This window comes from Ceratotherium simum, chromosome 25 (assembly GCF_057802395.1).
Source record: "Ceratotherium simum simum isolate JZ-2026a chromosome 25, ASM5780239v1, whole genome shotgun sequence".
In the NCBI taxonomy this organism is placed as follows: domain Eukaryota; kingdom Metazoa; phylum Chordata; class Mammalia; order Perissodactyla; family Rhinocerotidae; genus Ceratotherium; species Ceratotherium simum.
The window spans coordinates 303,038-330,474 of NC_141924.1; the positions used below are offsets into that span (position 1 = coordinate 303,038).

The 27,437-nt window shown below is 57.1% G+C and overlaps 4 protein-coding genes across 10 annotated transcripts; 3 read left to right on the forward strand and 1 right to left on the reverse strand.

The window, feature by feature from the left end:
• Positions 1-3,165: 3,165 nt before the first annotated feature.
• On the forward strand, positions 3,166-5,142 carry CIMAP1B (ciliary microtubule associated protein 1B). Of its 3 annotated transcripts, none has more exons than XM_087448640.1 (6): positions 3,166-3,563; positions 3,752-3,955; positions 4,200-4,304; positions 4,469-4,590; positions 4,727-4,891; positions 5,010-5,142. In XM_087448640.1, the coding sequence occupies exons 1-6, from the start codon at positions 3,455-3,457 to the stop codon at positions 5,088-5,090; spliced, it is 786 nt and encodes a 261-aa protein (XP_087304766.1). In that variant the 5' UTR covers positions 3,166-3,454; the 3' UTR covers positions 5,091-5,142. The 3 variants fall into 3 exon arrangements, with proteins under 3 accessions (XP_087304766.1, XP_004438067.1, XP_087304764.1); XM_004438010.3 differs by having other exon boundaries at positions 4,727-4,867; XM_087448638.1 differs by lacking the exons at positions 3,166-3,563; positions 3,752-3,955 and having other exon boundaries at positions 4,008-4,867.
• A 379-nt stretch (positions 5,143-5,521) lies between these two features.
• TYMP (thymidine phosphorylase) lies at positions 5,522-10,660 on the forward strand. Of its 5 annotated transcripts, none has more exons than XM_087448633.1 (10): positions 5,724-5,865; positions 6,054-6,286; positions 6,454-6,656; positions 7,128-7,226; positions 7,651-7,828; positions 8,187-8,305; positions 9,063-9,225; positions 9,323-9,553; positions 9,793-9,933; positions 10,112-10,660. In XM_087448633.1, exons 2-10 carry the CDS (start codon positions 6,064-6,066, stop codon positions 10,282-10,284), a joined length of 1,530 nt encoding a protein of 509 aa, XP_087304759.1. In that variant the 5' UTR covers positions 5,724-5,865; positions 6,054-6,063; the 3' UTR covers positions 10,285-10,660. The 5 variants fall into 5 exon arrangements, with proteins under 5 accessions (XP_087304763.1, XP_087304759.1, XP_087304760.1 ...); XM_087448634.1 differs by having other exon boundaries at positions 7,699-7,828; positions 9,748-9,933; XM_087448635.1 differs by having other exon boundaries at positions 7,699-7,828.
• Positions 10,661-11,181: 521 nt separating this feature from the next.
• SCO2 (synthesis of cytochrome C oxidase 2) lies at positions 11,182-12,920 on the forward strand. The gene is made up of 2 exons (XM_004438009.3): positions 11,182-11,324; positions 12,082-12,920. Exon 2 carries the CDS (start codon positions 12,095-12,097, stop codon positions 12,893-12,895), a length of 801 nt encoding a protein of 266 aa, XP_004438066.1. The 5' UTR covers positions 11,182-11,324; positions 12,082-12,094; the 3' UTR covers positions 12,896-12,920.
• Positions 12,921-13,020: 100 nt separating this feature from the next.
• NCAPH2 (non-SMC condensin II complex subunit H2) lies at positions 13,021-27,300 on the reverse strand. Its single transcript, XM_004438008.3, is given in 21 exon segments — positions 13,021-13,146; positions 13,149-13,280; positions 13,347-13,496; positions 13,581-13,682; positions 13,772-13,827; positions 13,942-14,010; positions 14,100-14,193; positions 14,276-14,343; positions 14,471-14,524; positions 14,619-14,726; positions 14,853-14,919; positions 15,253-15,324; positions 16,335-16,465; positions 16,913-16,996; positions 17,946-18,079; positions 18,158-18,237; positions 18,367-18,435; positions 18,517-18,601; positions 18,713-18,768; positions 21,488-21,589; positions 27,079-27,300. Coding segments are annotated over 21 exon segments (1,842 nt in total). The 5' UTR covers positions 27,187-27,300; the 3' UTR covers positions 13,021-13,125.
• Between the last annotated feature and the right edge of the window lie 137 nt (positions 27,301-27,437).

The window sequence follows — 27,437 nt, forward strand, 5'->3', positions numbered from 1 at the left end:
CCTGGAATAAATTCTTGTTTACAGTGTCCAACTACTGGATTTGATTTGCTAATATTTCACTTAAAATCTGTATTCCTAAATGATAATAGTCTATAGTTTTCTATTTTATATGATTCTTATCATGTTTTGGTATTAAAGTTATATTGACTTCATAAAATGAATTAGGGGTTTTTCCATCTTTATTTATGGTATGAAATTATCTGTCCTTTAAAGAGTAGCTAGAAATCGCATATAAAACTCTTTGGACCTGGTGACATCTTTAATAGTAAATTTTTAATCCCCTTCCCTGGCTAACAATGCCCCAATTTTATTGGATAAGCAATATTCCAAGCTAAAAAATATTTCCCAGCTTTAAGCAGAGGCCGTGTGACACAGTTCCAGCCGAAGAGATAAATGGAAGTTATTAGGTAGGTTCTTCCTGGAAAGGTCCCAATGGGAACACAAAGCATAGGCTGGAGCTGGAACATCCATCTTGCAACCATGAGGACTAAGGATGGCTGAATGGAAATGTAAAGCCTGGTCTCTAAGGCTTCATGGCGCTGGATGTCAGCCTGACTATTTACTTCTGGACTTCTTTTGCTTAAGTCAGGGAAAACACTCTTAGGCATTTAATCATTGGGTTGGTGTTTTGTTTGTCTCTTTTGAGGGGCGTCATCACTCAGTGCCAAATGTAATTCCTAAGTGTTACATATACAAAATTTTCTATTAAATTATTCTACTTCATAGGTCCATTTTCTAATTTATGTTTGGCTGAGAAATCACCCATTTCCTCTAGGTTTTCAAGTTTGTTATCACAGAGTCGCATAATGAAATCTCTTACATTATTTTACTCTCTTTTATATTAGTATCTCATTTTATCATTTTTAATTTTGTATACTTTTACTTTTCCCCCTTGATCAAACTCGTTGAAGCATTTGTCTTCTTTTTAAATATAGCTATTGTAGGGGCCGGCCCATGGCGTAGCAGTTAAGTGCGCATGCTCTGCTGCTGGCAGCCCGGGTTCAGATCCCAGGCATGCACCGATGCACTGCTTGTCACGGATGTTAGCTCAGGGCCAGTCTTCCTCAGCAAAAAGAGATGGATTGGCATGGATGTTAGCTCAGGGCTGATCTTCCTCACAAAAAATAAAATAAAAATAGCTATTGTATTTATTTATCCTTTCTACAGTTTCGTTTGTGTTGGTTCCTGTTTTATTCTTTTAATTTATTTTATTGTTCTTTTTTTTTTTTTTGTGAGGAAGATCAGCCCTGAACTAACATCCATGCTAATCCTCCTCTTTTTGCTGAGGAAGACCGGCTCTGAGCTAACATCTATTGCCAATCCTCCTCCTTTTTTCCCCCCAAAGCCCCAGTAGATAGTTGTACGTCATAGTTGCACATCCTTCTAGTTGCTGTATGTGGGACGCGGCCTCAGCATGGCCAGAGAAGCAGTGTGTTGGTGCGCGCCCGGGATCCGAACCCAGGCCGCCAGCAGTGGAGCATGCGCACTTAACCGCTAAGCCACGGGGCCGGCCCTTATTGTTCTTTTTTCTGTTTGTATTACTAAGTGTTTCTAAGATAAATACTAACTTTCTTTATTTTTTTTTTATAATTTTATTTATTTATTTATTTTCCCCCCAAAGCCCCAGCAGATAGTTGTATGTCATAGCTGCACATCCTTCTAGTTGCTGTATGTGGGACGCAGGCTCAGCACGGCCAGAGAAGCAGTGCGTCTGTGCGCGCCCGGGATCTGAACCCAGGCCGCCTGCATCGGAGCGCACGCCCTTAACCGCTAAGCCACGGGGCCAGCCCAATACTAACTTTCTTTATTTAAAATTTTTCTTCATTAATAATGAAGTCATTTAAGGCTATATGTTTTCCTCTGAACACAGCTTTAGCTATGTCCTATAGAGTTGGGTATGAAGGGATCTACCTTTGCAGTGTTTTATATATAATTTGTAACTTCACATTTGAGTTTCTCTTTGATCTAGGGTTTTTTTTTTTTTAAAGAGAATACATTAATTTCCAAGTATTTCAGTTTGTTTGTTTGTTTGTTGTGAGGAAGATCAGCCGTGAGCTAACATCCATCACCAATCGTCCTCTTTTTTTCCCGAGGAAGACTGGCCCTGAGCTAACATCCATGCCCATCTTCCTCTACTTTATATGGGACGCTGCCACAGCATGGCTTGACAAGCAGCACATCCGTGCACACCCAGGATCCAAACCTGTGAACCCCGGGCCGCCGCAGCAGAGCGCATGCACTTAACCGCTATGCCACCGGGCTGGCCCCATTAAGTTTGGGTTTCTTTATAAAAATATTTTATCATTTGCTTAGAATTGTTCTAGACTGTGATCAAATCATGTGTCCTTTTAAAAAAAAATAAAAAATAAAAAAAAAATCATGTGTCCTATCATATCTCTTTATTCAACATGTATGGGGTTTTTCGGCCCAATACATGATTATTCTTTGCAAATATTCAATGGGCTTAAACCCACGCAAAGTTCTCTTTAGTCCAAGCTTTAAGCAGAGGCTGTGTGACACAGTTCTAGCCAAAGAGATAAATGAAAGTTATTAGGTAGGTTCTTCCTGGAAAGGTCCCAAATAGGAACATGAAGCATAGGCTGGAGCTGGAACATCCATCTTGCAACCCTGAGGACTAAGGATGGCTGAATGGAAATGTAAAGCCTGGTCTGTAAGGCTTAGAGACGTAACAATCAAATTGAGCATGCTGTTTGTATTACTCAATTTCTTTATTCTCATACTTGTTTTTTTTTCTGCAGATATATTTCTGGAATGGGTGTATTGAAGCCTAAGGAAGGGTGAGGCCAGGGTCTGGTCCGTGGCCTAGCCTACAAGACACCTGCCGGTGCCATGGACTCCAAGGAGAAGCCCTGCGGGCGAGGGGCGGAGTCAGGTTGGTGTCGGGGGCGGTCAGTCCGGTTGCCAGGAGGCGGGACCCGGACACAATGGGGTTTGGGAGTTGGGCCGGGCGGGGGCGGGAACCCAGGCACTCCACCTTGCCTTCCCGGTCGGGAGCCACAGGAACTGGTTAGTGGCTCAACTTCGGGGCCCCCCTCCGGGCACCGGGTCCCCACGCCGCCCTATCGCCGGAGCATCCTCCCCCGATGCCCCTAAAACATCCTGCCCCCCGCCCCAACCCCGGAGAATTCCCTTCCCGCAGTGCTGAGTCCGAACTGGGCGCTCGCACACACACCCCTATAGAACTCATTTTGGGGTAGGAGACGGGAAATGGCCCTGAAGCTCCGTCCCTGCTCCACACCCCCCACAGAGCACAAATAGCCACTGTTTGTTTTCCTGGCGCCCGGGATACGGGATGGGCCCCGCCCCCAGAGTCGGGCTGAGCTAGAGGGGAGCGGGGAAGAGCGTCTCCCGTGAGTTCGGGGTGGAGGGGCTGGGTCCGCCACCTTCTGTCCACAGGTACTATCCACAGGCCGTAAGCGCACCCCACCGCACCATGGGCTCGGACGTCTGGGTGGGCCCTTGGCGGCCACACCGGCCCCGTGGCCCCATCGCAGCGCTCTACAGAGGCCCGGGGCCCAAATACAAGCTGCCACCGAACACCGGTACCAGCGGCAGGCGCAGGACTGTGCGGGGGGCGGAAGGACAGGCTAGCGAGGTCTCTGCCGGGTGGGGGGTGCTGTATCCCGGGCTGGAGGCTGGAAGGGAGGGAATTTCGTTCTGGGGGGACAGTGGGCTGTGCCCAGGGCGAGGAGCGGCCAGGCCGCGTGGTTATGCTGGGACGCTCCCACAGGATACATCCTGCACGACCCTTCGCGGCCCCGCGCCCCCGCCTTCAGCTTCGGCGCGCGCCTCCCCACGCAGCAGACTTCGTGCGGCCCGGGGCCGGGCCACCTGGTGCCCGCTAGCATGACTGTGCGCGGCCGAGACGGCACCCCCGCCTACTCCATCTATGGCCGCCCGCGCCACGCAGCGCCGTTCCTCACTCCCGGACCGGGTCAGGACTCCTGGGACCCCGGCCTCCCCAACGCCTAGCCGTCTCCAGGAAAGCCCACTCGGGAACCCCCCACCTGAGCCCCGAGCCCCTCTCGGGTACCCTAACACTCTAAATTCGGTACCCCCATATCCAGTTCTCAAAAGAACTCCAAGCCCCACCGAGATTTGACAAATCATGGCTCGGATTCCCCCGAATCCCAGGCCCCCAACCCTGTTCCAGCCCACACCCCCGGTCCGCCCCACAGGTAGGTACTTCCCAGAGAGAGCGGGGAACGCGACGTACCCCAGCGCGCCTCGGCACACCATCGCTCCTCGAAACTGGGGCATCCACGCGGTGCAGCAGACCCCAGGTGAGACCACAAAGGCCCATTCCAGCACCGTGGACCTTCCCATCCCTGACCGGGAACCGCTCTCCAGGCGCTGGGACCACCCAGTACTCGCAGCGACGGGGAGACCCCGGGCATGTCCGCAAAGACTCACCCCCAGACCCCACCCCTCGTTGGCTCCTCCCCAGGCCCCGGGACCTACACAGTGCCCTCGCTCTTGGGCCCGCGCGTCATCGGTAAAGTCTCGGCCCCAACTTACTCCATCCACGGCCGCAGCGCAGTGGGCAGCTTCTTCGAGGACCTCAGCAAGGTGGGGGAGGGTCTGCCGGGCACAGCGTAGCAGGGGTCAGCCGCGCGGACCGCAGAGGGTCAGTAAACAAGGGGTGGGGGTCAGTGGTCAGCGGGGAATGAGAGCCGGGCCCAGCGCCCCTTCTGCGCTCCCGCAGACCCCGGGTCCCTGCGCCTACCACGTGGTGAACCCTGGGATCTACAAGTCTCGGGCCCCCCAGTTCACGATGCTAGCACGGACTTCGCTACCCCGAGACGACACCCTGAATCCCGGGCCCGCCGCCTACAACGTAGACCAGGTGGTCTGGAGTCAAGGGTCAGAGGCGGGGATGAGGGTCTGAGGTCCGAAGGTTTGGGACCAGGGTCCCGGGGGAACGGGAGTCCCGTTGAGGAGCCGGCCGGCCGGCTCTGCGAGGTCAGCGACGCCTCCTGGGTCCGCAGCACCGGAAGCCTCGCGGCTGGAGCTTCGGGATCCGGCACTCGGACTACCTGGCCCCGTTCGTGACGGACATGGATAACTGACTGGCCGGCCGGGCGCGGCCCCACGAACGTGTGCTTAAAGCTCCCCGAGCCAGCAGCATCTCCGCCTCTCTGTGCTCGCAGCCGGCGCGCGGGGCGGGGCGGGGACTCGGGGCGGGGGACCAGGGGCTGCGGGCGGGGGACTCGGGGCGCGGGGCGGGGAGCTGCGGGCGGGGTCTCGGGGTGGGGCTGGGGCGCAGGGCGGGACTGGGGACTCGGGGCGGGGCCTGTCGCAGGGCGGGGCGGGGGACTGCGGGTGGGAGACTCGGGGCGGGGCCGGGTCGCAGGGCGGGGCGGGGGAGTGCGGGTGGGGGACTCGGGGCGGGGCCGGGTCGCAGGGCGGGGCGGGGGACTGCGGGTGGGGGACTCGGGGCGGGGCGGGGGCGCAGGGCGGGGCGGGGGACTCGGGGCGGGGCGGGGCGGGCGTGTCGGGTGCGGGGACGCTCTGGCCCACAGACCCTCCAGACCCGGGTGGGGCAGGGCGACGGCCCGCCAATCTCGGAAGTCTCGCGCTTCCGTGGGCCTTCGTGATTGTCCGGGACAGATGCGCTCAGGGTCGTCCCGCCTCCCTGAGGCGGCGATTGGCCCAGAATCCTGCCTGTCCGAGCGGCTGCGTCCGCCCGCCGTCCCCCGGCGGCCATTGGCGTCGCGGCCCTGCCCACTCGCCACTGTGGACCTGGGCGCTGTCCGCGCGGTTCAAACTGTGGTCGCGGGCACGACAAGGAGGAACCAGGCCGGAATCCGAAGCGGGACGGGCGAGGGCCGCTGCACACGACAGGTACGGGCCGGGGTCAAGTTGTGAGGTGGAGAAGGGGGCGCCAGACGTGGAGACGCGCACACGGCAACACAGACCGGGAAGAGGGGCAGACCCCAGAGAGAGACGGGCAGGCTGTCGGGACAGGTGCCCCTGCCGCAGACACCGACGCAGGGCGGCGGCAGGTGCCAGGTGTGTCTTGCACCCCCCAGGCACGGAGCGATGGCAGCCCCAGTAACCCCAGGACCCTCGGCCTCACCCGCCCCGGTCGCGCCTGATGACCTTTCGGGGGGCGGGAGCCGGGGCCCTCCTGACCCCCCACCGGAGCCCAAGCAGCTCCCGGAGCTGATCCGCCTGAAGCGAGACGGAGGCCGCCTGAGCGAGGCGGACATCAGGGGCTTCGTGCGCGCCGTGGTGGACGGGAGCGCGCAGGGCGCGCAAATCGGTGCGTAGGAAAGGCTGGGCGCCCCTGACCCCGACCCAGAGGTCAGCCCCAGAGACTGCCTGCCCCAGGGACGCCATAGCGCCCCACCACTGTCATTGACCCTAGAATAACCCATCGTGTGGGGAACGTTCTCTCATGCTGCCTACACCGCCGTACCCCACACCTAGGGGCCATGCTCATGGCCATCCGACTGCGAGGCATGGATCTGGAGGAAACCGCGGCGCTGACCCGGGCCCTGGCCAAGTCCGGACAGCAGCTGGAGTGGCCGGAGGCCTGGCGCCCGCAGCTCGTGGACAAACACTCCACAGGGGGAGTGGGTGACAAAGTCAGCCTGGTCCTGGCACCTGCCCTGGCTGCCTGTGGCTGCAAGGTTAGAAGATGCCTCCTCTCCAGTCCAGAATCTTTAACCTCAAGTCCACAGACAGCTTCTAACCTCAAGCCTGGCCCAAACAGAGCCCCCAAAGGCAGGACCCAGTTTTCTCACCCCACAGAACATAAATTTGGTCCCCCTCCCCATCAGTCCCCCATAACAGTTATCCAGCTTCCCCTTCCCTTTCAGGACCCCAGATAGGACTCCAAAGGGAAGAGCTGGGTACTCCTCTCACTCGGTCCCCCAGACTTGTGTCCCAGGGATAGGTACCAGCCTCGTGCCCCACAGACACCCCCCATCCAAACCAGGACAATTTCTTTTCTATTCCCTCTCCACCAGCTGAACACTCACTACAACTGCTTAGTAAATACTTAACTCCAGCTGAAGTCCTAACCAGGGAGTGTGGGGGGAAATGAAACAAGGGAGGAGGGAGGGTGACTGTGCAGTGTACTCAGCATCCCTGCCCAGCAGGTACCAATGATCAGCGGACGTGGTCTGGGGCACACTGGGGGCACCTTGGATAAACTGGAGTCCATTCCTGGATTCACTGTCATCCAGAGCCCAGAGCAGGTACAAGTGGACCACTGATTGGTCATTGATCTGGGTTATTGATGGAAACATTGGCCAGAATCCCTGAAGGATCACTGATGGGTCATTAATCAGAGTCACTAATGAGGATATTGATCAAGTTATTCATGGGTCATCGATGTTCATTGGACTTTGGTCAAGGTCATCAATGGAACTTTGGCGTCATTAATAGGGACTTGGTCAAAATCTCTGATAGGCCTCTGATCAATCATTAATGGGCTTTAGGACATTGGTCAATATCCCTGATGGGTCAGACTAGTCATTAATGAGGACTTATGAGAATCCTTTATAAGTCACTGGTCATGGTTTTGGACATTTGTCAAGGTTGCTGATGAGTCATTCAGTCGTGGGTCATCAGTCATGACCCACATGACTGATCAGGGTCAGTCATGGGGTCATTGATCAGAGGTCACTGAAGGTCACTGGGAGTCCTGATGCAGAGGGGTTTGGTCAGATGCAAAGGCTGCTGGAGCGAGTGGGCTGCTGTATCGTGGGTCAGAGCAAGAAGCTGGTTCCTGCTGATGGAATCCTTTATGAAGCCAGAGATGTGACAGCCACTGTCGACAGCCTGCCACTTATCACAGGTGACTTGACTCCGGACTCCAGGGTCCACCTCCTGCATGTTAAAGACCCCTGACCCCCAACCACACAGAGTCAAGGTCTTCTCATCAGGGGACCATGGGACCTCCCCCAATCACAGGTGATCTGATCTCACCCCAGAGTCAGTATCCCCTTATCACAGGATGCCTCACTACCAACTCAAGAGGGTGACCTGACTGATGCACAACCCACCAGGCCCAGTCACCCACATCATTGGGAACTTGACCCTCAATGCTTAGGGTTCCTGACCCCTCATGACTGAGCCCAGAGTCAGCATCCCCCACATCTCCCAGGAAGCACCAGGCTCTCCATTACCTCCAGCCCCTCTGCCACTCTCCACAGCATCCATCCTCAGTAAGAAGGTGGTGGAGAACCTGTCTGCTCTGGTGGTGGATGTGAAGTTTGGAGGGGCTGCAGTCTTCTCAAGCCAGGCACAGGCCCGGGAACTGGCAGAAGTGCTGGTGAGCACCTACGCCCACTGGAGCCTGCATCGCCCCTCTGTGGGGGTCCCCGGGTGGCTGTGGCCTGTTGGGGTGGGTCTCCTCATGTGGCCCCAACCTCCCCCTCATAAACTCAGGCAGCCTGGTCCCCACGTGCTTCTCAGTCCACTCAGTGGTCATTTCTCACCCTGGCCTCTGACAGGACCCAGCAGCCTCCCTGCTGGCAGTCCTTCCCTTCAACCCTCCACCCAGTGACCTTATCCGAGCAAGGCTGACGAGGCCTCAGGTCTGGGGAAACCCTCCACAACCCTCCGACCAGGCCAAGTACAAGGTCTTCCTGACCCCCACCGCTGAGGTCAGGCACCTGCCTGCCTCAGGGTACCCCTGACCCCGCCCCAGGAGACCCCCTCACTCCTGGAGCACTGGCAGCGAAGGGTGCAGCAGGGGCTGGAGTTTTGTTTTTTGTTTTTTTGTGAGGAAGATCAGCCCTGAGCTAACATCCATGCCAATCCTCCTCTTTTTGCTGAGGAAGACTGGCCCTGGGCTAACATCTGCGCCCATCTCCCTCTACTTTACATGGGATGCTGCCACAGCATGGCCTGACAAGCGGTGCATCGGTGTGCACCCCGGGTCTGAACACGGGCCACCAGCAGTGGAGAGCGCGCACTTAACCGCTACACCATGGGGCTAGCCCAGGGGCTGCAGTTTGACGACGCTTGGGCAGCAAGAGGCCCGTGGGGTCGCGGGGCGGGGTCCAGACCAAACCGTGTCTCCCCAGGTTGGCGTGGGAGCCAGCCTGGGGCTTCGGGTCGCGGCGGCTCTGACGGCCATGGACAATCCCCTGGGCCGTAGCGTGGGCCACACCCTGGAGGTGGAGGAGGCGCTGCGTTGCATGGATGGCGCGGGGCCGGCGGACTTGCGGGACCTGGTTACTAGGCTCGGTGAGGGGGCCAGTGGAGGTGTGGGGGCCCGGGCTTCAGAGCAGGCCCGCCGGGAGTCCCTCGCCCCGCTACACCTAAGCCCCGTCCCTGCCGGCAGGGGGCGTCCTGCTCTGGCTCAGCGGACAGGCGGAGGCCCAGGACGAAGGCGCCGCGCGGGTGGCCAAGGCGCTAGAGGACGGGTCAGCCCGGGATCGCTTCGAGCGGATGCTCGCGGCGCAGGGTGTGGACCCGGGCCTGGCCCGAGCTCTATGCTCCGGGACGCCCGCGCAGCGCCGGCAGCTGCTGCCCGGCGCCCGGGAGCAGGAGGAACTGCACGCGCCCGCAGACGGTGAGCGCCCGGAAACCCCGTCCATCCGCCCGCAACCCAGGCCCTTCCCCTTCTCTGAGTCCCGGTTCCCTTTCCTTCCCGAAGTCTCTGACGCTGACCACTCCCTTTCTTGCGAGCCCCTGGCCCTTTTCCTCAAGCCCTGGCCCCTTCCCTCCCTGAGCCCTGGTCCCGCCCCCTCCGTCCCACCCCTACAGCCCCAGCCGCGGCGCGCCCCGCCCGCCAGCGCCCTCTCCCCGCAGGCACTGTGGAGCTGGTTCAGGCGCTGCCGCTGGCGCGCGTGCTGCACGAACTCGGGGCAGGGCGCAGCCGCGCAGGGGAGCCACTCCGGCCGGGGGTGGGCGCCGAGCTGCTGGTCAGCGTGGGCCAGAGACTGCGCCGCGGTGAGCGCCGATCCCGGCCCCTCCTCGCCCCCGCTGGTCGCCTCGCCCGCTGACCGCCCGTCCGGCCGCCCCGCTCGCTGGTCGCCTCGCCCGCTGGCCGCCCTTCCGGCCGCCCCGCTCGCTGGTCGCCTCGCCCGCTGGCCGCCCCACCCGCTGACCCCCTTGGGCTGCCCCGCAGGGACGCCGTGGCTACGCGTGCACCTGGACGCGCCCGCGCTCAGCGGCCCGCAGCGCCGCGCTCTGCAGGAGGCGCTGGTGCTCTCGGACCGCGCGCCCTTCGCGGCCTCCTCGCCCTTCGCCGACCTCGTCCTGCCGCCGCCCAGGCCCACGTCCACCCACACGCAGCAATGAAGCCGAGACGCCGAGTCCTCTCGCTGCCTGTGGGAAAATTAATAAAGGAAAGCCTCCTTTAAAATGGGGGCCGGAGGCCAGAACGGGGAGCCCCAGACAGCGCAGGAGGTCAGTTACTCCCGGAGGAGTCCGGGACAGACCCCGACAAAGAATCCTCAATATAGGAAGAAACGTGCATTGTGTTCACCACCCCAGCCCGAACTCTCTTTTCCTCCAAGGGACTTGCATTCCCAACGCTCCTAACTTCCTTTTTTCCTACAAAATAACATTCTTCTGTCTTGTTTACTGGACTTGCCTATGGTCCGCCATAGCATGCCCACCTGGAATTGCAATTCTTTGGCTATTTCCGAATAAACTCGTTTTGCTAGTAGAATAACTGGCGGTTTTGTTTTTAGGTGGACACCTGCGGGGTTCGGAAGGGAGGGCCAGCGTGGATGGCCCAGAGGGAGGTGTGGCCAGCCGGGGAGGGGCGAGGCCGAGGGAGGGAGCCCCGCCCCACCGACGCATGACCGCTGGCGGCTCCGCCCCATTTTGCGCACGCGCACAGTCGAGAGCCTGCCGGCTCCACGCGTGCGCGCTGGCGCCGAGCGTGCGGCGGAGCGGTCAAGCCCGGGCGGAGACTGCTGTGTCCTCTGACTGGAGGCACCGACGCCGGGCTGGGAGCCCGGTGAGACCCCCGGGGGCAAGGGACGGAGGGGGGCCTGGGCCGTGCTCGGCGCGTGCCCTGCGCCAGTGTTCAGCTTTCTGACTGTACCGCTAGGCAGACGGCGGCGTGTTCCGGCAGGGTGCTCTGGGGGGGTGCTCCCGGAGGAAGGGGTGCTCCCGGAGGAGTGGACCCAGGAAGCGTCCACAGGCTGCCTTCGCTTTCCGGGCACATCTAGTACACTGCTCGGAGCCCATTTCGTAAAGAAGAAGTTGGTACAGAGACTAAGGGCCGTGCGCACGGTCAGCCAGCCGAGAATCCAGGAACCGTGCGGACCGTGGGCGGACGCCAGACGTTTGGCCTCCTCGGGAGGGGCCTCTCAGCAGCAGCTGACCAGGTGAGGGGGTCCTAAGACCGCCGCCCAGCAAAGCTCCGGAGGCCCCGTGAGGAGGGCACGGAAGTCCCCGGAGCAGTGGCGGGGCGGGGGCAGAACCGTGGGCGGGCGGAGGGTGTGGTTTGCGGCGAGTGGATACCTTGCCTCCCCGCCGGGTGGGCGCCCCAGAAAGAAGGTTCGGTGCGGGATGGAGCGGCGTCGGCGGGTAATCGCGCTCGCTGCGGGCCGCGCGCGACGTGGGCGGCGCAGGGTCTTTGCTGGACGCGGAGGAGGGGGCCAGAGAACCACACGAGGCATCGCTGAGGGGCAAGGCTGGCAGGCTGCCAAAGGGCCGGGGTTTGTCTGGGGGGCTGAAGCGGGAGACTTACTTGCCTCCTTTCAAGAAATGCGGTTTATTGCAAACAGCCACAGGTGCTCACGTGTCCAGGCACGGCGTGCATTTAGAATGCTTTGGTCAGCGCAGACGCCGAGGTCCGGGCAAGTGCCCCGGCCAGGCTGGACAGAGGTGCAGGTGCAGGAAGAGCAGCAGCACGGAGCAGGGGCCAGCGTGGGGTAACTGAGGCTCTCCGGCTAAAGGACAGGAGGGACAGGCATAGGCGTTCGACGACGCCCACGCCGGAGTTTGAGGTGTCAGAGGTGGGGCAGTTACGGACAGCTGCGGGGTTGGTTCTTCTGACTGGCAGCAAGTCTCTCCAGAGGGAGGTGGACGACCCAGCAGGCTGAGGCACCTTTTGGCTCTGACACCTTTCCTCTTTTCCAGGAACATCAGGCCCATGCTGTTGCTGGCCCTGGCACCCAGGGCTTGGCTCAGGCTCCCTCAGCTCAAGCCCCTGGCCCTGCCTAGCACCCGGGGAGGTGAGTCCCTACACGTGACGTGCCGGTTCTTGTCAAGGCAGAGCCCTGCAGGGACAGGCAGGCAGGGCCAGCCCCAGGGCCCTGGGCTTCGAACTAGGCTGCTGGTCACGGCCTTGTTTGGTGCTGGGCTGGGTGGGGCCTGGCTGGCTGCAAGGGCTAAGAAGGAGCAGTGGCGCCAGCAGCAGCGGACAGAAGCCCTGCGCCAGGCAGCTGTGGGCCAGGGCGACTTCAGCCTGCTGGACCACCAGGGCCATGCTCGCTGCAAAGCCGACTTCCGGGGCCAGTGGGTACTGATGTACTTCGGCTTCACACACTGCCCCGACATCTGCCCAGACGAGCTGGAGAAGCTGGTGCAGGTGGTACGGCAGCTGGAGGCTGAGCCTGGCCTGCCCCCCGTGCAGCCCGTCTTCATTACCGTGGACCCTGAGCGGGACAATGTCGAGGCCATGGCCCGCTATGTGCAGGACTTCCACCCGAGGCTGCTGGGCCTGACCGGCTCTGCTGAGCAGGTCGCCCAGGTTAGCCGCAGCTACCGCGTATACTACAGCGCTGGCCCCAAGGACGAAGACCAGGATTACATCGTGGACCACTCCATCGCCATCTACCTGCTCAGCCCCGACGGTCTCTTCACAGACTACTACGGCCGGGCCAGGTCAGCTGAGCAGATTGCAGACAGCGTGCGGCGCCACATGGCCACCTTCCGCAGCGTCCTGCACTGACCCGCATTAAAGAGGGTGCTGTGGAGCTGTGTGTGTGTGATCTGTACCAGCAGCCCCAGAGGCAGGAGTGCAGGGGATGGGCAGCCCTTTTCTCTGCACAGAGCAGGAGATTTTTAAGGGGCAGGTGGGATGGTAACACTATTTTATTAAGCTGGGTCAGCCAGAAAGCAAAGGTGAGCAGATGCAGGCCCAGCACCCGGGGACAGGGCTGCAGGACCCACCCCCCAGTCTCAGTGCTCCCCACTCAGGGCTGGGCCATGGAGGGGGCAGCATAGGTCTGGAAGCGCTTGTGGGCCCGCTGGTGCGTGAGCAGTCTCAGGGACATGGTGTCCACAGCCTCCTCCAGCCCCGGCTGCTGGGTGATCTCCACCGTGTAGTCGTTTGCCTGTAGGAACAATGCATGAGCAGAGTCCAGGGACGGCCTCCCTCCCAGGCGCCCAGGGCCACTCACCAGTTGCAGGGAAGCCAGCATGGAGCGACACACCTCAAAGGCAGGCTGGCCAGCCACCAGCTCTGCAAAGGGACACCACTGGTTGAGCTGGCTGAACCTTGAGACCACCTGGTCCCCATAAGTGTGGATGTCAAAGGGCACGTGCTGCTCCTGCAAGGGGGAGGGCAAAGGTCCTAGGGCAGGCAGTGGGGAGGCTCCCGTTCTCAACCAGAAGCCCAGCCCACCCCACCTCACCTGCTCCTGGAGCAGGGGCTGGATGGTGTCCTCCCAGTCCCTGATGCGCTGGCTCAGCTCCGTCTCCTGGACGAACTTCTGAGAGGTGGTGATGAAGAGCTCCTAGGGGAGAACCAGAGGGCTGCCGCCTTCTGTGCAGGGGAACAGAAGGCCCCTTGCCCGGCACCCCGCCCGCTCTGACCTGAGCCTACCACGTTCCTTCGGACCAGCTCCTCATAGCTCAGGGTGGCCGGCATGGCCTCTGCTTCTGGAAAAGGGGCAGCTGTGAGCTGCTGTGGCTATTGACCAGACCCTCTCCTCCCTCCCCTGTCCTCAGGGGTCCCTTGTGGCCCCCTGGCCAGCAGCCCACTGCCAGACCTACCCAGGTCTGCAGCTTCCCCGGGCTCTGCCCCCTCAGGCTCTGCATACTCTTCTGGCTCTAGAAGCTCATCTGCTGAGAGATGGAGAGGCCCCAGCAGGAGGCAGGTCAGCTGGCAGCAAGTGCTGAGCCCCACCCCAGCCTGCCCCAGCAGGACCCACCTGCTGCCTCCAGGTCCTCCAGGGAATCCTCCAGACGGTCCTCCTCCTCAGGCCACAGCCCCTCCTCGGCCCTCGGCAGCCACCGCTCAGCCTTCTGTGCAGAAAGAGCATCTTTGAGGGGCACTGCTATCTCCCACCAGGGGCCACGTGGGGTCCAGACAGTGGCTGGTACTTACCTCCCTCTGCAGCTTCCGGAGGGTCTCCAGTTGCTCCCTCACGTGCTGCCAGTACAGGACCTCCATGTCTGCACACAAAGGCCTCATGAGAGGGGGCCCCATGTACTGCCCAAGCCCACCCCAATCCACACAGGGCCTTGCACGTCCCTGGGCTGAGGGGAGGCAGGCAGAGCCCATGCAGGGCCCTGGCCTCACCTGCAAAGGATGGGCCCTTTCGCCGGGGCCTCCTGCTGTCAGTGTGTTCGGCATCTGCAGGAGAACGTGGTCAGCAGGAGCAGAGCCAAGTCCCCATAGGCCACATCTGGACCCTCAGCCCTGGCCCAGCCCCAGCACACCCACTCACAGGTGGCCAGGTACCACTGGTGGAAGTCCTGCAGCTTGGCAGCACCCTTCCTCTTCCGCTTCTGTCCTGGAGACTCCTCTACGCAGGGGGGCACGGAGTAGGGCCTACCTGGGGGCAAACGGATGTGGACCCCAGTGCCCACATCCCCCAAGAGCACAGCCCCCACCCCACCCACCACTCGTGCCCGGGAACCCAGCCACAGACGCCCAGGGAGGTGTCCCTCCTCCAAGTTACCTTTCTTGAAGGGCTTAGCGTCCAGGGAGTCAAAGGGGTCCAGGCTCTGCCAAGGGTCTGGGGTCTCCTGAGCACAGAGCACAAGCAGACCCTGAGGGAGGGTGGGGGACATGCACCCTCCCCCCAAAGCCCAGACGCTGAGCACAGTGACAGCAGGGAGAGGCTGGCCACACTCCAGCCAGGGTCCAAGGGTGACACACGAGGTGGGGAGTACCCTAGAGCTGTGGAAGAGGGGATTCAATTTCTAGGGGAAGGAAGATTCCTCGAGAAAGAGCCAGCGAAGGGCATCGCGCTAGGACCTCTGGCGTCCAAGGCACTGAAAGCTGGCAGGAGTGAAGGGGGAGGGGGACCGCGAGCATGCCCTCCCTGCCAGGGGGACCCAGGCCCCACCACCCCTCACCTGCAGCCGGGATGCAGGCTCCAGGGCTTCCCGTCGCTCCCGCAGCACACACCTCCCGGGCTGTGCATCACTCTGCAAAGACACAGCCCCGGGATTCCTGTCTTCTCCTCCAGCCAGGACTCCGGGCACCCCGGCAGCTCTGCTCTGGGGTCAGATGTCAAGAACCGTGCAGGGACCATCTTTGGGGACAGGAAGTTCTAGTTCAAGAACTAAAAAGTAAAACAGGCGGGCCCAGTGGCACAAGCCATTAAGTGTGCGCACTCTGCTTCAGTGGCCCGGGGTTCGCGGGTTCGGATCCCGGGTGCACGCAGACGCACCGCGTGTCACGCCATGCTGTGGCAGCGTCCCATATAAAGTGGAGGAAAATGTGCACGGATATTAGCTCAGGGCCATCTTCCTCGGCAAAAAAGAGGAGGATCGGCATCGGATGTTAGCTCAGGGCTGATCTTCCTCACCAAAAAAAAAAGTAAAACAAAAATTCTAGGAAAAATTTTAGGAGAACGTGTAAACTAGTGGTCATGGGGTACTTTTTTTTGTTTAAAAAATACAAAAAAAACCAGAATAATATGATGAACATCCATGTATCTACCAACCAAAATTAACAAATGCTGATTTTTTTTCCGTAGGCATCAGATTCTTTAAACAGATAAAAAGATTTCTTAGCTGTAGGTTGGAGCACAGAGCCACCTCGTGTGGGTTGGGGGACGCAGCAAGGGGCTCCAGGCCTGTCCCCTCCTGCCAGCCTGACCTCAGAAGAGTCAGCTTTGGAGACCAGTTGCCATCCTGGGTAGCAGCCATGAGCACCACAGGCTCGGACCTTTGAACACCAGCCCACCCCTGAGGAGGCGCAGCTGCTCTGCTCAGAGAGGGAAGGGATGTGGAAGCTGCTGCCCAAAAGGGCTGGGTGCAGGGCCAGGTCTAGAGCCAGCTGGAGGACGCACCCACTGCCCTGGTGCGTAAGGACCAGAGCGGAGGGGCCGAGACCAGCGGGCCTGCCTTCCCTGTGTCAAGCGTGGCTGCCCTAGAGCCAGGGCTCCCCCAGCTGATGGCTCGAGCCTTTCAGGCCTCAGCGTGGGTCCCACCTGCTGCAGGGTCCTGGGCTCCTGGGGCTCCAGAGAGACTTCAGGGGCCATCACCTCAGGGAGATCTGCCGCCCCCTCTGCATCCTCATCCTCACCCCCACCTCCAACCATCGGGCCTCCTGGAGAGGTGCCTGGGCAGGGAAGAAGAGACCAGTCAGCCCCGAGGAGCCCAAAGACCAGACAGCAGATGAGGGGCCACCCCTCCGGGGCAGGGAGCCAGGCTGCCCTTGGCCAAGACCTGAGAGCCCGTTCCCTCTCCCAGGTTCATGCCTTAGACCCAGAAAATGTAGCAGGGCGTTTTACACTCTCCCCGTCATACTGCCCAGAGAAGACAGGGTAGGTCCAAACCTCAGAGGCCAGGGAATGGTCAGAGAGTGGTCACTGAATGGACAGCACATCAGGCCGAGAGTAGGGGGCAAGGCCTGGGCGCAGAGGAGCCAGCTCCAAGGCTTCACTGCTGCCCACGCCTCACCCCACCAAAGGCCGCAGAGGGGCGGGAAGGCTGGGGTAGCCAAGCTCAGCCCTGTGCAGAACTCCGTTCCCCGCTGCCGCCCCTGTCCCCCTCCCCCCACAGGCACCTGGCTCCTGGGAGATGCTGAGTGCAGGTACAAGACTGCTGCACCCAGGGACTTCCATTGGCTGCTCCTCAGCCCTCCTGGCCTCTGGGAAAGATGAAGAATTGTACAGGGTCAGCCCCGCCTCCCCAGAGGGCCCCTCCCAATGGTCCAGAAGAGCCAGGGCTGGGGAGGGAGAGCAGAGCCCTGGTGCACAACTTGGGCACCCTGGGACTGAGCCAGCTGCAGGCAGACGGGGCAAGGGGATGTGGGAGATCACAACTGGCCACCCTGAAATATATCTCTTTACCTTGATTATTTTCTCTGACAGACATTTGACCTCCCCCAAACTGCGTAAAGAACTTAACATAGAAGACCTGTTCCAGGAAGGAGTTACTATCATGTGATGGCTGTAATATAATGTAAAATAGATGTTACAATAGGAAAGGCACCAAGCCCCTCTTATCAAAAATTCTGTCTCTTCTGGGCCACATTCTCTAGGTGGCCCTGCAAGGAGCTGCCAGACAAACATTTACATTTATAAGGGAAATCTCCATCTGTAAAGGTATCTCCCTCTCTGTATTGGGAAGAGGGGGGGAGATGATCTTATCTGTGGAAACTTATCAGCACTGAGGGAGAGGACTTAAATCTGCATACCCTTGATTACTGTAATTTCTGTCTCCCTTCCCACCCCCAACATCCTCCTTTGTTTTTAGCTGAAGATGGTATTTAAGATGAGAATTGCCACTATTGTGTTGAGAAACTCAGTTTCCCTGGTTTCTCCCATGTATACATGTTATTAAATTTGGTATTATTTTCTCCTGCTAACCTGTCGTGTTAATTATTTGGCCAGCCATAAGAACCCTAAGGGAAAGGGCGGGGGGGGGGGTCTCCCTGTTCCCTGTCAGGAACAGGCTCCAGCAGACCCATCCTCAGAGTGAGTGCCTGAGGTGGGAGGAGCTCCCGGGGCCAGAGCTGGTGAGCACAGGGGATCTGACGAGAAGCCCAGCCTGGAAGATCCTTCCTTTCCACCAAACCCCCACATCCAAACCCTCACCCTTCTGGTTCCTCGGCAGCAGTGTCTCCATGGGGGACACGCCTACAGGCTCCAACATGAAGGCTCCTCTGGGGTGAGGGGTGCATGTATTCATCCTGAAATCCTTCCGGCTGGCCAGGACCTCCCCCTGACAGCTGTGCTGGCAAAAACAGGCGCCGTAGAGACCTTTCCCAGGCAGGCCTCCCCACCTCCCACCACCCTCAGGCCCGTACCTGTACAGGGGGCTGTCATTCTTCTCCACCTCATCAGGGGCTACCAGGGCCATGGGCAGGAGGGGGACGATGAGGACCTCCTGCACAGAGGCCAAGAGGGGTGAGCTGTGGGTCCTGTGGGCTCCAGGTGGAGAACCCATATGAGATGACACCTTCCAACACCCCCATCAGCTAAATGCGGCCCCCACCACAGGGGGAGGGACACTCACACTGGGGGCCTGGTCATTCCTCAGATCCACGCTAGCGCGGGAGTCAGGGAGGTCGTCCAGTGACAGGAACTGTGGGGAGACAGTGAGAGCTCAGGAGCGACACTCAGCAAAGTGCACAGTGCACAGCGGCCATGCCCCCAGAAACCGCACCTCATCCTCCACCTCCTGGGTGGCCCTGGAGCTGGCGTCCCCACTGGCCCCGTCTTCCCGTGCTGAGGAGAGCTGCTTGGCCCGCCTGAGAGGGAATCAATGCATGGGTGTCCCAGGAGGCTGTAGGGGCCTCCCGAGCCGCCTGCAGGGCAGACACACAGGCCTCCACCTCCTGGCCTGTGCCTCCAGTACTCACTTCTTGCCAGAGATGAAATCAAGAGCCTGGTAGACCAGCGAGTAGAGGTATTCCACCTGGCGACCAGAAGCAGACGGTGAGGACACAGAAAGCGGGGGGGGGTGTCCACCCATGATGCTCCATGGCCCTCCTCAGAGCCTTCCAAACTAGGCATCCACAACCTCTAGCACAAGTCCTGCCAATATGGCTGCCAAAAATACTTCTCCAATCCAACTCATCAGTATGTCTCATCAGAATTACTCTGACAGCTGAGGTTCCCCACTTCTTCTCTGCCCCCACACTCCACACAGCAGCAGCAGTGGCCGTTTCACACTGTGGCCTCCCGCCGTGCACTCAGGCAGCCCTGCTCTGCCTTCTCTCCTCCCACACCAGCCTGCGTGCCTGTGTCCCTGCTACTCCCACCCAGAGCCCAGCGCTGGCTCCCCTCTCTCCTACAGGCTCAGCCCACAGTAGCCCCATCTCCGGGAGCCCCTGTGTCCCCACCACCCTGCCACAGCTCCAGCCACAAGCTTTGGGGCTCGGCCATCTCCTCCAGAGATCAGGGCCCATTGTGAGGGTGAGGGTCAGGATTTTCGAGATGCTGACCACACAGCACCCACCAGGGGGGTGCACACGTGCTCCTCTGGGCTATTCCCTCGGGGACGACAGCGCCCAAGAGCACAGGGAACCCTCGCTTTGGCCCTGCCTTTTTTTCACATAACAAATGTTGATTGTGCTTGTTTTCTGTACGGGGCTCTACAGTGGACACTGGACACAAGCAGCAATGTGGTGGCCTCTGGTCACACAGGTCCCATGTAGTAGTTATAATAAACGTTAACTTTTTTAATGTTGGCCATATACATAGGACTGTGCTTCATGTTTCATCTCATTAAATCCGTCTGAATTAGGAGCCATCTGCTGTTCTCATTTTCTATGAGAATAAACTGAGAGAAATAAAGTACCCTGGAGCAGGGGGTCAGGACTTGCACCCAGGGGTACAAGGACCTGGTGCTGCCCTATCGAATACAGCAACCCCAGCCACATGTGGCTGTATCAACTCAAGTTTAAATTAACTAAAAGCTAATATAACTCAAAATTCAAAATTCCTCAGTCACCCTAGCCACATTTCAAGGGCGCAGAAGCCACACGCAACCAGTAGTTACCATATGACAGCAGACCATAGAGCTTTTCCATCACCTCAGAAAGCCCCACTGGACAGTACTGATCTAGAGCCTGCACCCCCACACACCCTCCAGACTCTCCTGTTAGCACTTTGCTTTACTTCCTTCATCACATATCTATCCACCTATTTGTCTATTAGTTCACGTATGTTTTCTGCTTTCAAAGTTAGTTGCAGACATTCCTTCCTAGGACAAACACAGGACTTGGGAATCCAATTTAATGGAATTATCTAGGACAAACACCAATGAAATCTTAGACTGTCTTAATAACTTACGGTGCCCAGAGGTAAATCCCTGTGCCAGCTACTTTCCCTTCTCTCTGATTTGGACCCCATTATTGAGCTCAATACAGTTCTTCAAAACTCTCACGTCCTGTGCACCTTTTCTTTCTTTCCCACCCACTAAATGGCCAATCTGGGAGCAGCGCTGTGGCCCACTTTTCCTTGCTCCTCCACCAGAGGATGGCTCAGCACCACTGGAGGAAAGTCACATAAATGTACCCAGTGGTGCCCTTGCAAATAGTAAGGTACATTTAATCTTCATTGGACTATCAATGATTTCAATTAATCTTTTACATTCCCCTGAGCAATATTTTGAACTTTTGCCAAATTTCTCTCCAAATCTCCTATCCAGTAGCTGATTCTCAGTAGCCGACTTACATTCTCCATCATGAAAACTGGGGCCTGAGGCATGAGCTTCCTGAACCCCTGTGCCCACTTTACAACATCGATATTTATTTCTCCCTCATCTCCTGACACGTGGTGTCTTTTCTTTCTTTCAAGGCAAGCCCGCCAGCCCACGCTCCTGACCCGTCCCCACCTATTTCTTCTGGGATTTTGTTTCATCCATTTCCTCTCCCTGCCCCACCCCTTCACCTCCACGGTTTCCAATCCTGTCACTGAGGATATTTTAAGAAATCCTGATACCTGGCCCCCAGCCTGGGTTGAGACCACTCCTGTGGTGACGGGCTGACCTCTCCTGCCTTTCTCAGTAAAGTTCCTTAGGAGAAGCCCTCACTTCCTCTGTGCGCATTCCCACCTCCCGTCACCTCCTACCTACTGGAGTCTGGCCCTTCTGTCACTAGAATCCCTGGTGACCTTCAAATTGCAGACCCAGTGGAAACCTGAAAATCTTTATTGTATGGGTCTAATTCACTGAATTCAACATTTCTGTTCTTTCTTTTTCCCCCTGAAATACTCAACTGCTCTGACTTCCACGACAGGATGTTTTCTCCATTTACCTCCCTCTGACCTTTCCTTCTTGTAAGCAGTTCCTAAATACTGGTTTTCCCCAGGAGTTCCCTTCATTCTGCTTTTCGTCTTACTCTACAACAGGGTTTCCCAACTGTGGAACTACTGGCATTTTGGACTCGACAATTCTTTGTTGCATGAGGCTCTCCTGTACATTATCAGATGTCTGGCAGCAAATCCCGTAATTTTAAATCCAAGCTTGTTCTCCAGTGTTAAAAGGTGGTGAGGAATCGGCGGGGAGGAGATGGGAGGTGCTGGCAAGGCAGGTCAGAGGCAGGTGAGGCTGCCGCCTGCCCCAGCAGGACAGCGGACCTCAGTCCTACTCGACACTAAAATGACAAGACCAGCAGCCAGGCGGGACCCACCTTCTTACTGTAGACACAGGCAGAGCCCTGGATCAACAGCGCTGCCTCGATGAAGTTCATGGTGGTTTTGCCTTCGTCAAAAGAAATGCAGATCTGGTCCAGCTGCAAGACAACACCAGGGCAGTGGGAAGCCAAGTCTGCACACACTTCTCCAGGGCAGCCCACCCACCACCCCGCCTCCTCCCAGCGCCTCTGGCTCAGGGTGCCTGGTCACCACAAGCAGCCCCTCAGACTGACAGCTCTGGCTCTGCTTGGGGCTCACTGGCTGTCCATTTTTTTTTAGAGGGGAGAGACAGGTCTTTCTGACTTCCCCTGCTTCCTGTAACCTCTGAGACCCAGTGTTTTGGAAGAGGGAGTATATCATCCACAAACGGCCAGAGCTGCACACCAGCTCCTTTCTGGAGGCGCTGGAGGCACTCCACGCTGCACCCATCCAGGTCAGGGCCAACTGAGACTCCGGCAGAAAGATCCCTCACTGTGAAGAAGGAAAGGGGAACCTCAGAGGTGGGGAAGACAGAGACAAAATGCTGGGGTCTTGATCCTTTGAGCAGGAAACTCAGGAAACACTTCCAAATGAGTCCTCCTCATTCTTCTGCGACCCCCAGTGCCCCCAGCCTCAGCTCCTATCACCTTGTAAATGTCCATGTCCACTGACCACCTGCCAGCAATTCCCAAACCCACCTAAAGCAGCTCTCTCTCTCTCAAGCTGCAGGGCTGCATTAATAGCTGCTCACCAGGTCCCTCAACTTCTTATCTCCAGACTTAACTCAGGATCTTCCCTACGACTTGGCCTCTCCTGCGCTCGTCCCAGTGAAGAGCACTTTGAAGCCCCTACATGTCTTTTTCAAGCTCTTTGCCTTTGCTCTCCCTCTGCCTGGACACCCGCCCAGGCGTGCCCAGTGTGGACTCTCTGCAGTCTCCCTGGAACACGCCGCGGGGCTTCTCGACACCCTGTCAGGGTGGTCTCATCATACCGTGTGAATGTCTCCTCCCTCAGTCGACTGTGAGCGGCATCAGGGTAACTCCAGCCTGTAGCCCAGTGCCTGATGCTGGTGTACAATAAATGTCTGATGAACAAATGAACGAGTGATGCCAGAGCTAAGCCTGAGAGATGAACAGACGCTCCCCAGGCAGAGGAAGGAAACAGCATTTGAGGAAGAGCAACCCCCACACAAAGGCAGTTAGCAGACACAGGATTCGACTGTTTAGGAAAATGAGGATTATGCAAACATGTCCAAAGTGTAGGGTGTGCTGGGGAGCGAGATGAGATATTAGGCACTATGGTGGCATAAAGAAGGGGGAGAGTTTGGGAGGATGCCACCAAGGGGCCACTTCTACTAATGCCTGAAGGATAGAGGGAATTTGTCAGGCCACTGGGGGAGGGAAAGGAAACAGGAGCACGACAGCCTGAGATAGTGCAGAGCATTCTACACAGAGGCGAAGGGCTTTGCCTGAAAGGAGGAAACACGAAGGAGAGGGTGGCTGGGCCACCAGGCCCACAGCTGAACAGGTGGCCCCCCCTTCACTGACCCCCCAGCCTACGCTGGCTCACCCACTGCCAGGACTTTACACTCCATTCACCTTCTAACAACGCCCAAATGCATGCTCCAAGTGGGACCTCCCATCTAAGCCCAAACCCGTACGTCCAATTGCCTTCTTCAATACCATCTGGGTGTCTTAACTGAAATTCCTGTTGAACAGGTCCACCTGAACTCTAGAAATCCCCCCAGACCAGAAACCCAGGGGTCTTAGCAACTCCCCGCCTTCTTTCCCCTCCCCTGCTCTATCCACGCCCTGTTCCCTGCTGATTCCACACCCACCTCAACTTGACTGTCTGTTCTCCTCCGCACCCACAACTCCTGCTCAGCAGCCGCACCTCTTGCCTGGACCTCTGCTCTAACTGGGTTCTTCCCACCCTTCACTTCCTTCCAGTCTGCTCTTCACACATCAGCCAGTGCTTGTCTTAAGATGTAAGTTGGATTACATCACCCCACTCAGAGCCCTAATGGCTTTCCGTCCCTCTCAGGAAAAAAACAAAATCCTAAACAGAGCCTCCCATGCTGACCAGCTTTCCTTTCCACCCGCTCACTGCACAGCAGTCACACGGGCCTACTTCCAGGCCCTCCACGGAACCAAGCGCTTTCCCATCTCAGAACCTTGGAACACTGTGTTCTCTCTACCTGGAACGTTCTTCAGCTCACTATGACTAGGCACCTCCTTCCAACCCAAACAAATTAGGTCCCCCAGTCACACTCTTCATGGAGCCCTCATCTTCCGAACCTCTCATCAGTTTGTGATTACACAAAGGACACGCTGCGGTGAGGAGGGTGGGATCTGCTCTGCCACCTACTAGCTAGGACTTGGAGCATGTCACTTAACCTCTCTGTAGAACTAAAACCCGTACTAATAGGGCTTTTGTGAGGATTAAATGAGTTTATATGTCTAAAGCACATAAAACAGCACTTGGCATGACTAAGCACTAAAGGCGTGATATTATTACGACTCCGTGTGGTTACTGCCTTATCCATCGTCCCAAGAGTAAAGCGGTGACCACTATTTGCTTGCCACTATTTCCTCAGGTCTAACATGGTTCTTGACACACAAGACACATTCAACAACAATGAATAAATAAATGGATGAGAGGATAGCAACATGACAAGATGTGTTACAAAAAATAAAAGAACATTCTGGTAACTGTGTGGAAAATGAAAAGAAAAAGACAAAACTAGACACATGGAAATCAGGACGTCAGAGGGCAGAAAAGACATACAAAGCAGGAGGGGAGCTGACCAAGCTAGGAAGCAGACTAACCAGGCACGCCCAGGCACCCTGCTCGATGTGAAAACCTGAATCCATAGCAGTCCCACCCAGCACAGTACTCTGCATTTTCTCAGCAAACTATGGACCCAAGCAGGGAAGGTCGATAGTCAGATCAAGTGTTCAGTTAACATTTATTTGGCACCAACTATGTGCTGGGCATTCTATTAAGCAAAGAGAAGACAGCATAAATATGGTCCCCACCCTGGCAGAATTTACATTCTAGGGTGAAAGACCATGAACGAGTAAACGAGTTAAAGAATAGCAATGCAGGGCCGGCCCTGTGGCTTGGTGGTTAAGTGCGTGCGCTGCAATGCTGGCGGCCCGGGTTCGGATCCCGGGTGCGCATCGAGGCACCACTTCTCCGTCCATCCTGAGGCCGAGTCCCACATACAGCAACTAGAAGGATGTGCAGCTATGACATGCAACTATCTGCTGGGGCTTTGGGGGGAAAAAATAAAATAAATAAAATCTTTAAAAAAAAAAAAAAAAAAAAAGAATAGCAATGCAAACATTCTAAAGTACATAAGGTACTATGACAGCAAGAACTATTTAGGGGCCGGCCCAGTGGCGCAAAGCGGCTAAGTGCACACGCTCTGCTGTAGCGGCCCAGGATTCGCCGGTTCAGATCCCAGGCGCACACCAACGCACCACTTGCTAAGACGTGCTGTGGCGGCGTCGCATATTAATTAGAGGAAGATGGGCACTGATGTTAGCCCAGGGCCAGTCTTCCTCAGCAAAAAAGAGGAGGATTGGCATTAGACGTTAGCTCAGGGCTGGTCCTCCTCACAAAAGAACAAAAAAAAAAACTATTTTAGACAGGTGGTCAGCTGACATTTAAAAGGAGACATAGGGGCCTGCCAGGTGGCGCAAGCGGTTAGGTGCACGCGTTCTGCTGTGGCGGCCCGGGGTTTGCCGGTTCGGATCCTGGACGCGCACAGACGCGCCGCTTGGCAAGCCGTGCTGTGGTGGCATCCCATATAAAGTAGAGGAAGATGGGCATGGATGTTAGCCCATGGCCAGTCTTCCTCAGCAAAAAGAGGAGGATTGGCAGATGTTAGCTCAGGGCTGATCTTCCTCACAAAAAAATAAAAATAAAAAAAAAACAAAATAAAAGGAGACATAAAGGATGAGAAGGAATTAGTCATAAATAGAACTGGGCGGAGCCAGCCCTGATGGCCTAGTGGTTAAAGTTCAGCGCTCTCACCGCTTCAGCGGCTGGAGTGCGTTTCCTGGTCGCGGAACCACACCACTGGTCTGTCAGTTGCCATGCTGTGGCAGCAGCTGACACAGAACTAGGACTTACAACCAGGATATACAACCATGCACTGGGGCTTTGGGGAGGAAAAAAAAAAGAGGAAGATTGGCAACAGATGTTAGCTCAGGGCAAATCTTTCCCAGCCAAAAAAAAAAAAAAAAACTGGGCAAAAAATATAAAGACCCTTAGCCAAGACTGAGTTCAAGTGTTGTAGGTTGACTGGCTCGAAAGAACAGGCAGAGAAGAGTCCAAGACATGGCCAAAACAGTGAGCAGGGCCAGATTCAGAGAAGGAAGTTTGGATTTTATTCTGAGAGCAATGGAAAGTCACTAAAGGGTTTTAGGTAGGGCAGTGTTGCAGCCTGATTTTAATTTTTAAGAGTCACACTTGCTGCTGCATGGAGCATGAATTGGATGGGGCCAAAAACAGCAGTAGGGAGCCTAGGAAGGAACATTTTACATGAATCTGAGCCAGATGGTGGCCTACGCCAGAGAAAATGGAGAATAGATGAACTCAAGTGAAATTCATGGGTGAAGTGGGTGTGGAGTGTGCAGTTTCACTAGAATGGCTCTTAGCTTTCACCTTTGGTTGAACAGTGGTGCCATTCACCAAGATCAGGAAGACTAGGATTTTAGCAGGAAAATAAAGAGCTCCACTTTAAATATATTAAATCTGAGATGTGTGACACCTAAGTGGAATGCCAAGTGAGCAGCAGGATACACGAAGTAGATTCAGAGAAAAGATCTGGGATGGAGATATAAACCTGGGAGTTGTCCTTTAAAATCACGGAAATAAATGGGATTAGTATAGGGGAAATGTGTAACAAGGTGGCCCAGGCCTCACCTTGAGGAGCTCAACATCTGGATAGGAGAGAAAGGGCAGGCAATGAAATTGGAAGAAAATCAACACAAAAACCTGTTTCAAGAAGGAGGGAGTGGCCAACCCAACAAATGCTGCTGAGTTGAATAAGATGAAACTTCCAGTGCTCCTTGGTTTTGGTAGGATGGAGATTATTATTGATCAAGATAAGGGCAGTCCAAGTGGGCTGAGGAGTAAAAGTGAAGTGCAGAAATGGAGCGGACAGCTCCTTAGCGCGGTCTAGACACAGCTGTCAAATGTGGAAGATTAAATGCTGACGGGACGGAACACGGCAGTAGCTTGAAACTGGTTTGAAAATCCAAGATAAGAAATCCCTCTTAATCGTGATCCAGATCTCTCAAACACCCAAACATGCACACAAATTCTAGTATATTCTATTACATCAAAGAAAAATGCTGGTCTCTACTCACTAAATCAACTTCATGGCTCACTTACAGGTAGCAAGCTGTAATGACAGCCCCAGGCTAATTCAGTAAGGGGTGATTTCGGAAGGCAGAGATGGAGAAGGGAAAAAAGAAACGAGCCTGAGGACGAGTGAGGCCAGAGCGCCGGGTGGACCCAGATGAGGCGGCGGGGCCGCCCAGAAGACCCCGGTCCGGCGCCCCCGCCCCGCGCCACTCCCCCGGGCCGCTCTCACCTCCTCCAGATATTCGCCCAGCTGGGCCGCCACGTCCACCTCCCAGTTCTTGGTGAGGTCGCGGATGGGCTGCAGGAGGTGGGCGAAGCGCGCCTCCACGTCCTCCATGTCCGGGAGGGGCCGGGGCGGCCCGGGGACCGCAGGGCCGGCTTCAAGGGGGGCCAGTGTCTTCAGCCCGCCACTAGTTCTGGCGCCATTTTGCTGTTCCCGCCCAGGAAAGGACGCAGCGCGGCGCCCCGCGCACATCTATGACGTAGTGCGGCAAGAGCCGGCGCCAGAAGGGCCGCGGGGCGCGCTGGAGGCGGGGCAGGGGCAGGGGCAGGGGCAGGGGCAGGGGCGGGGCGGGGGCGGGGCGTGTG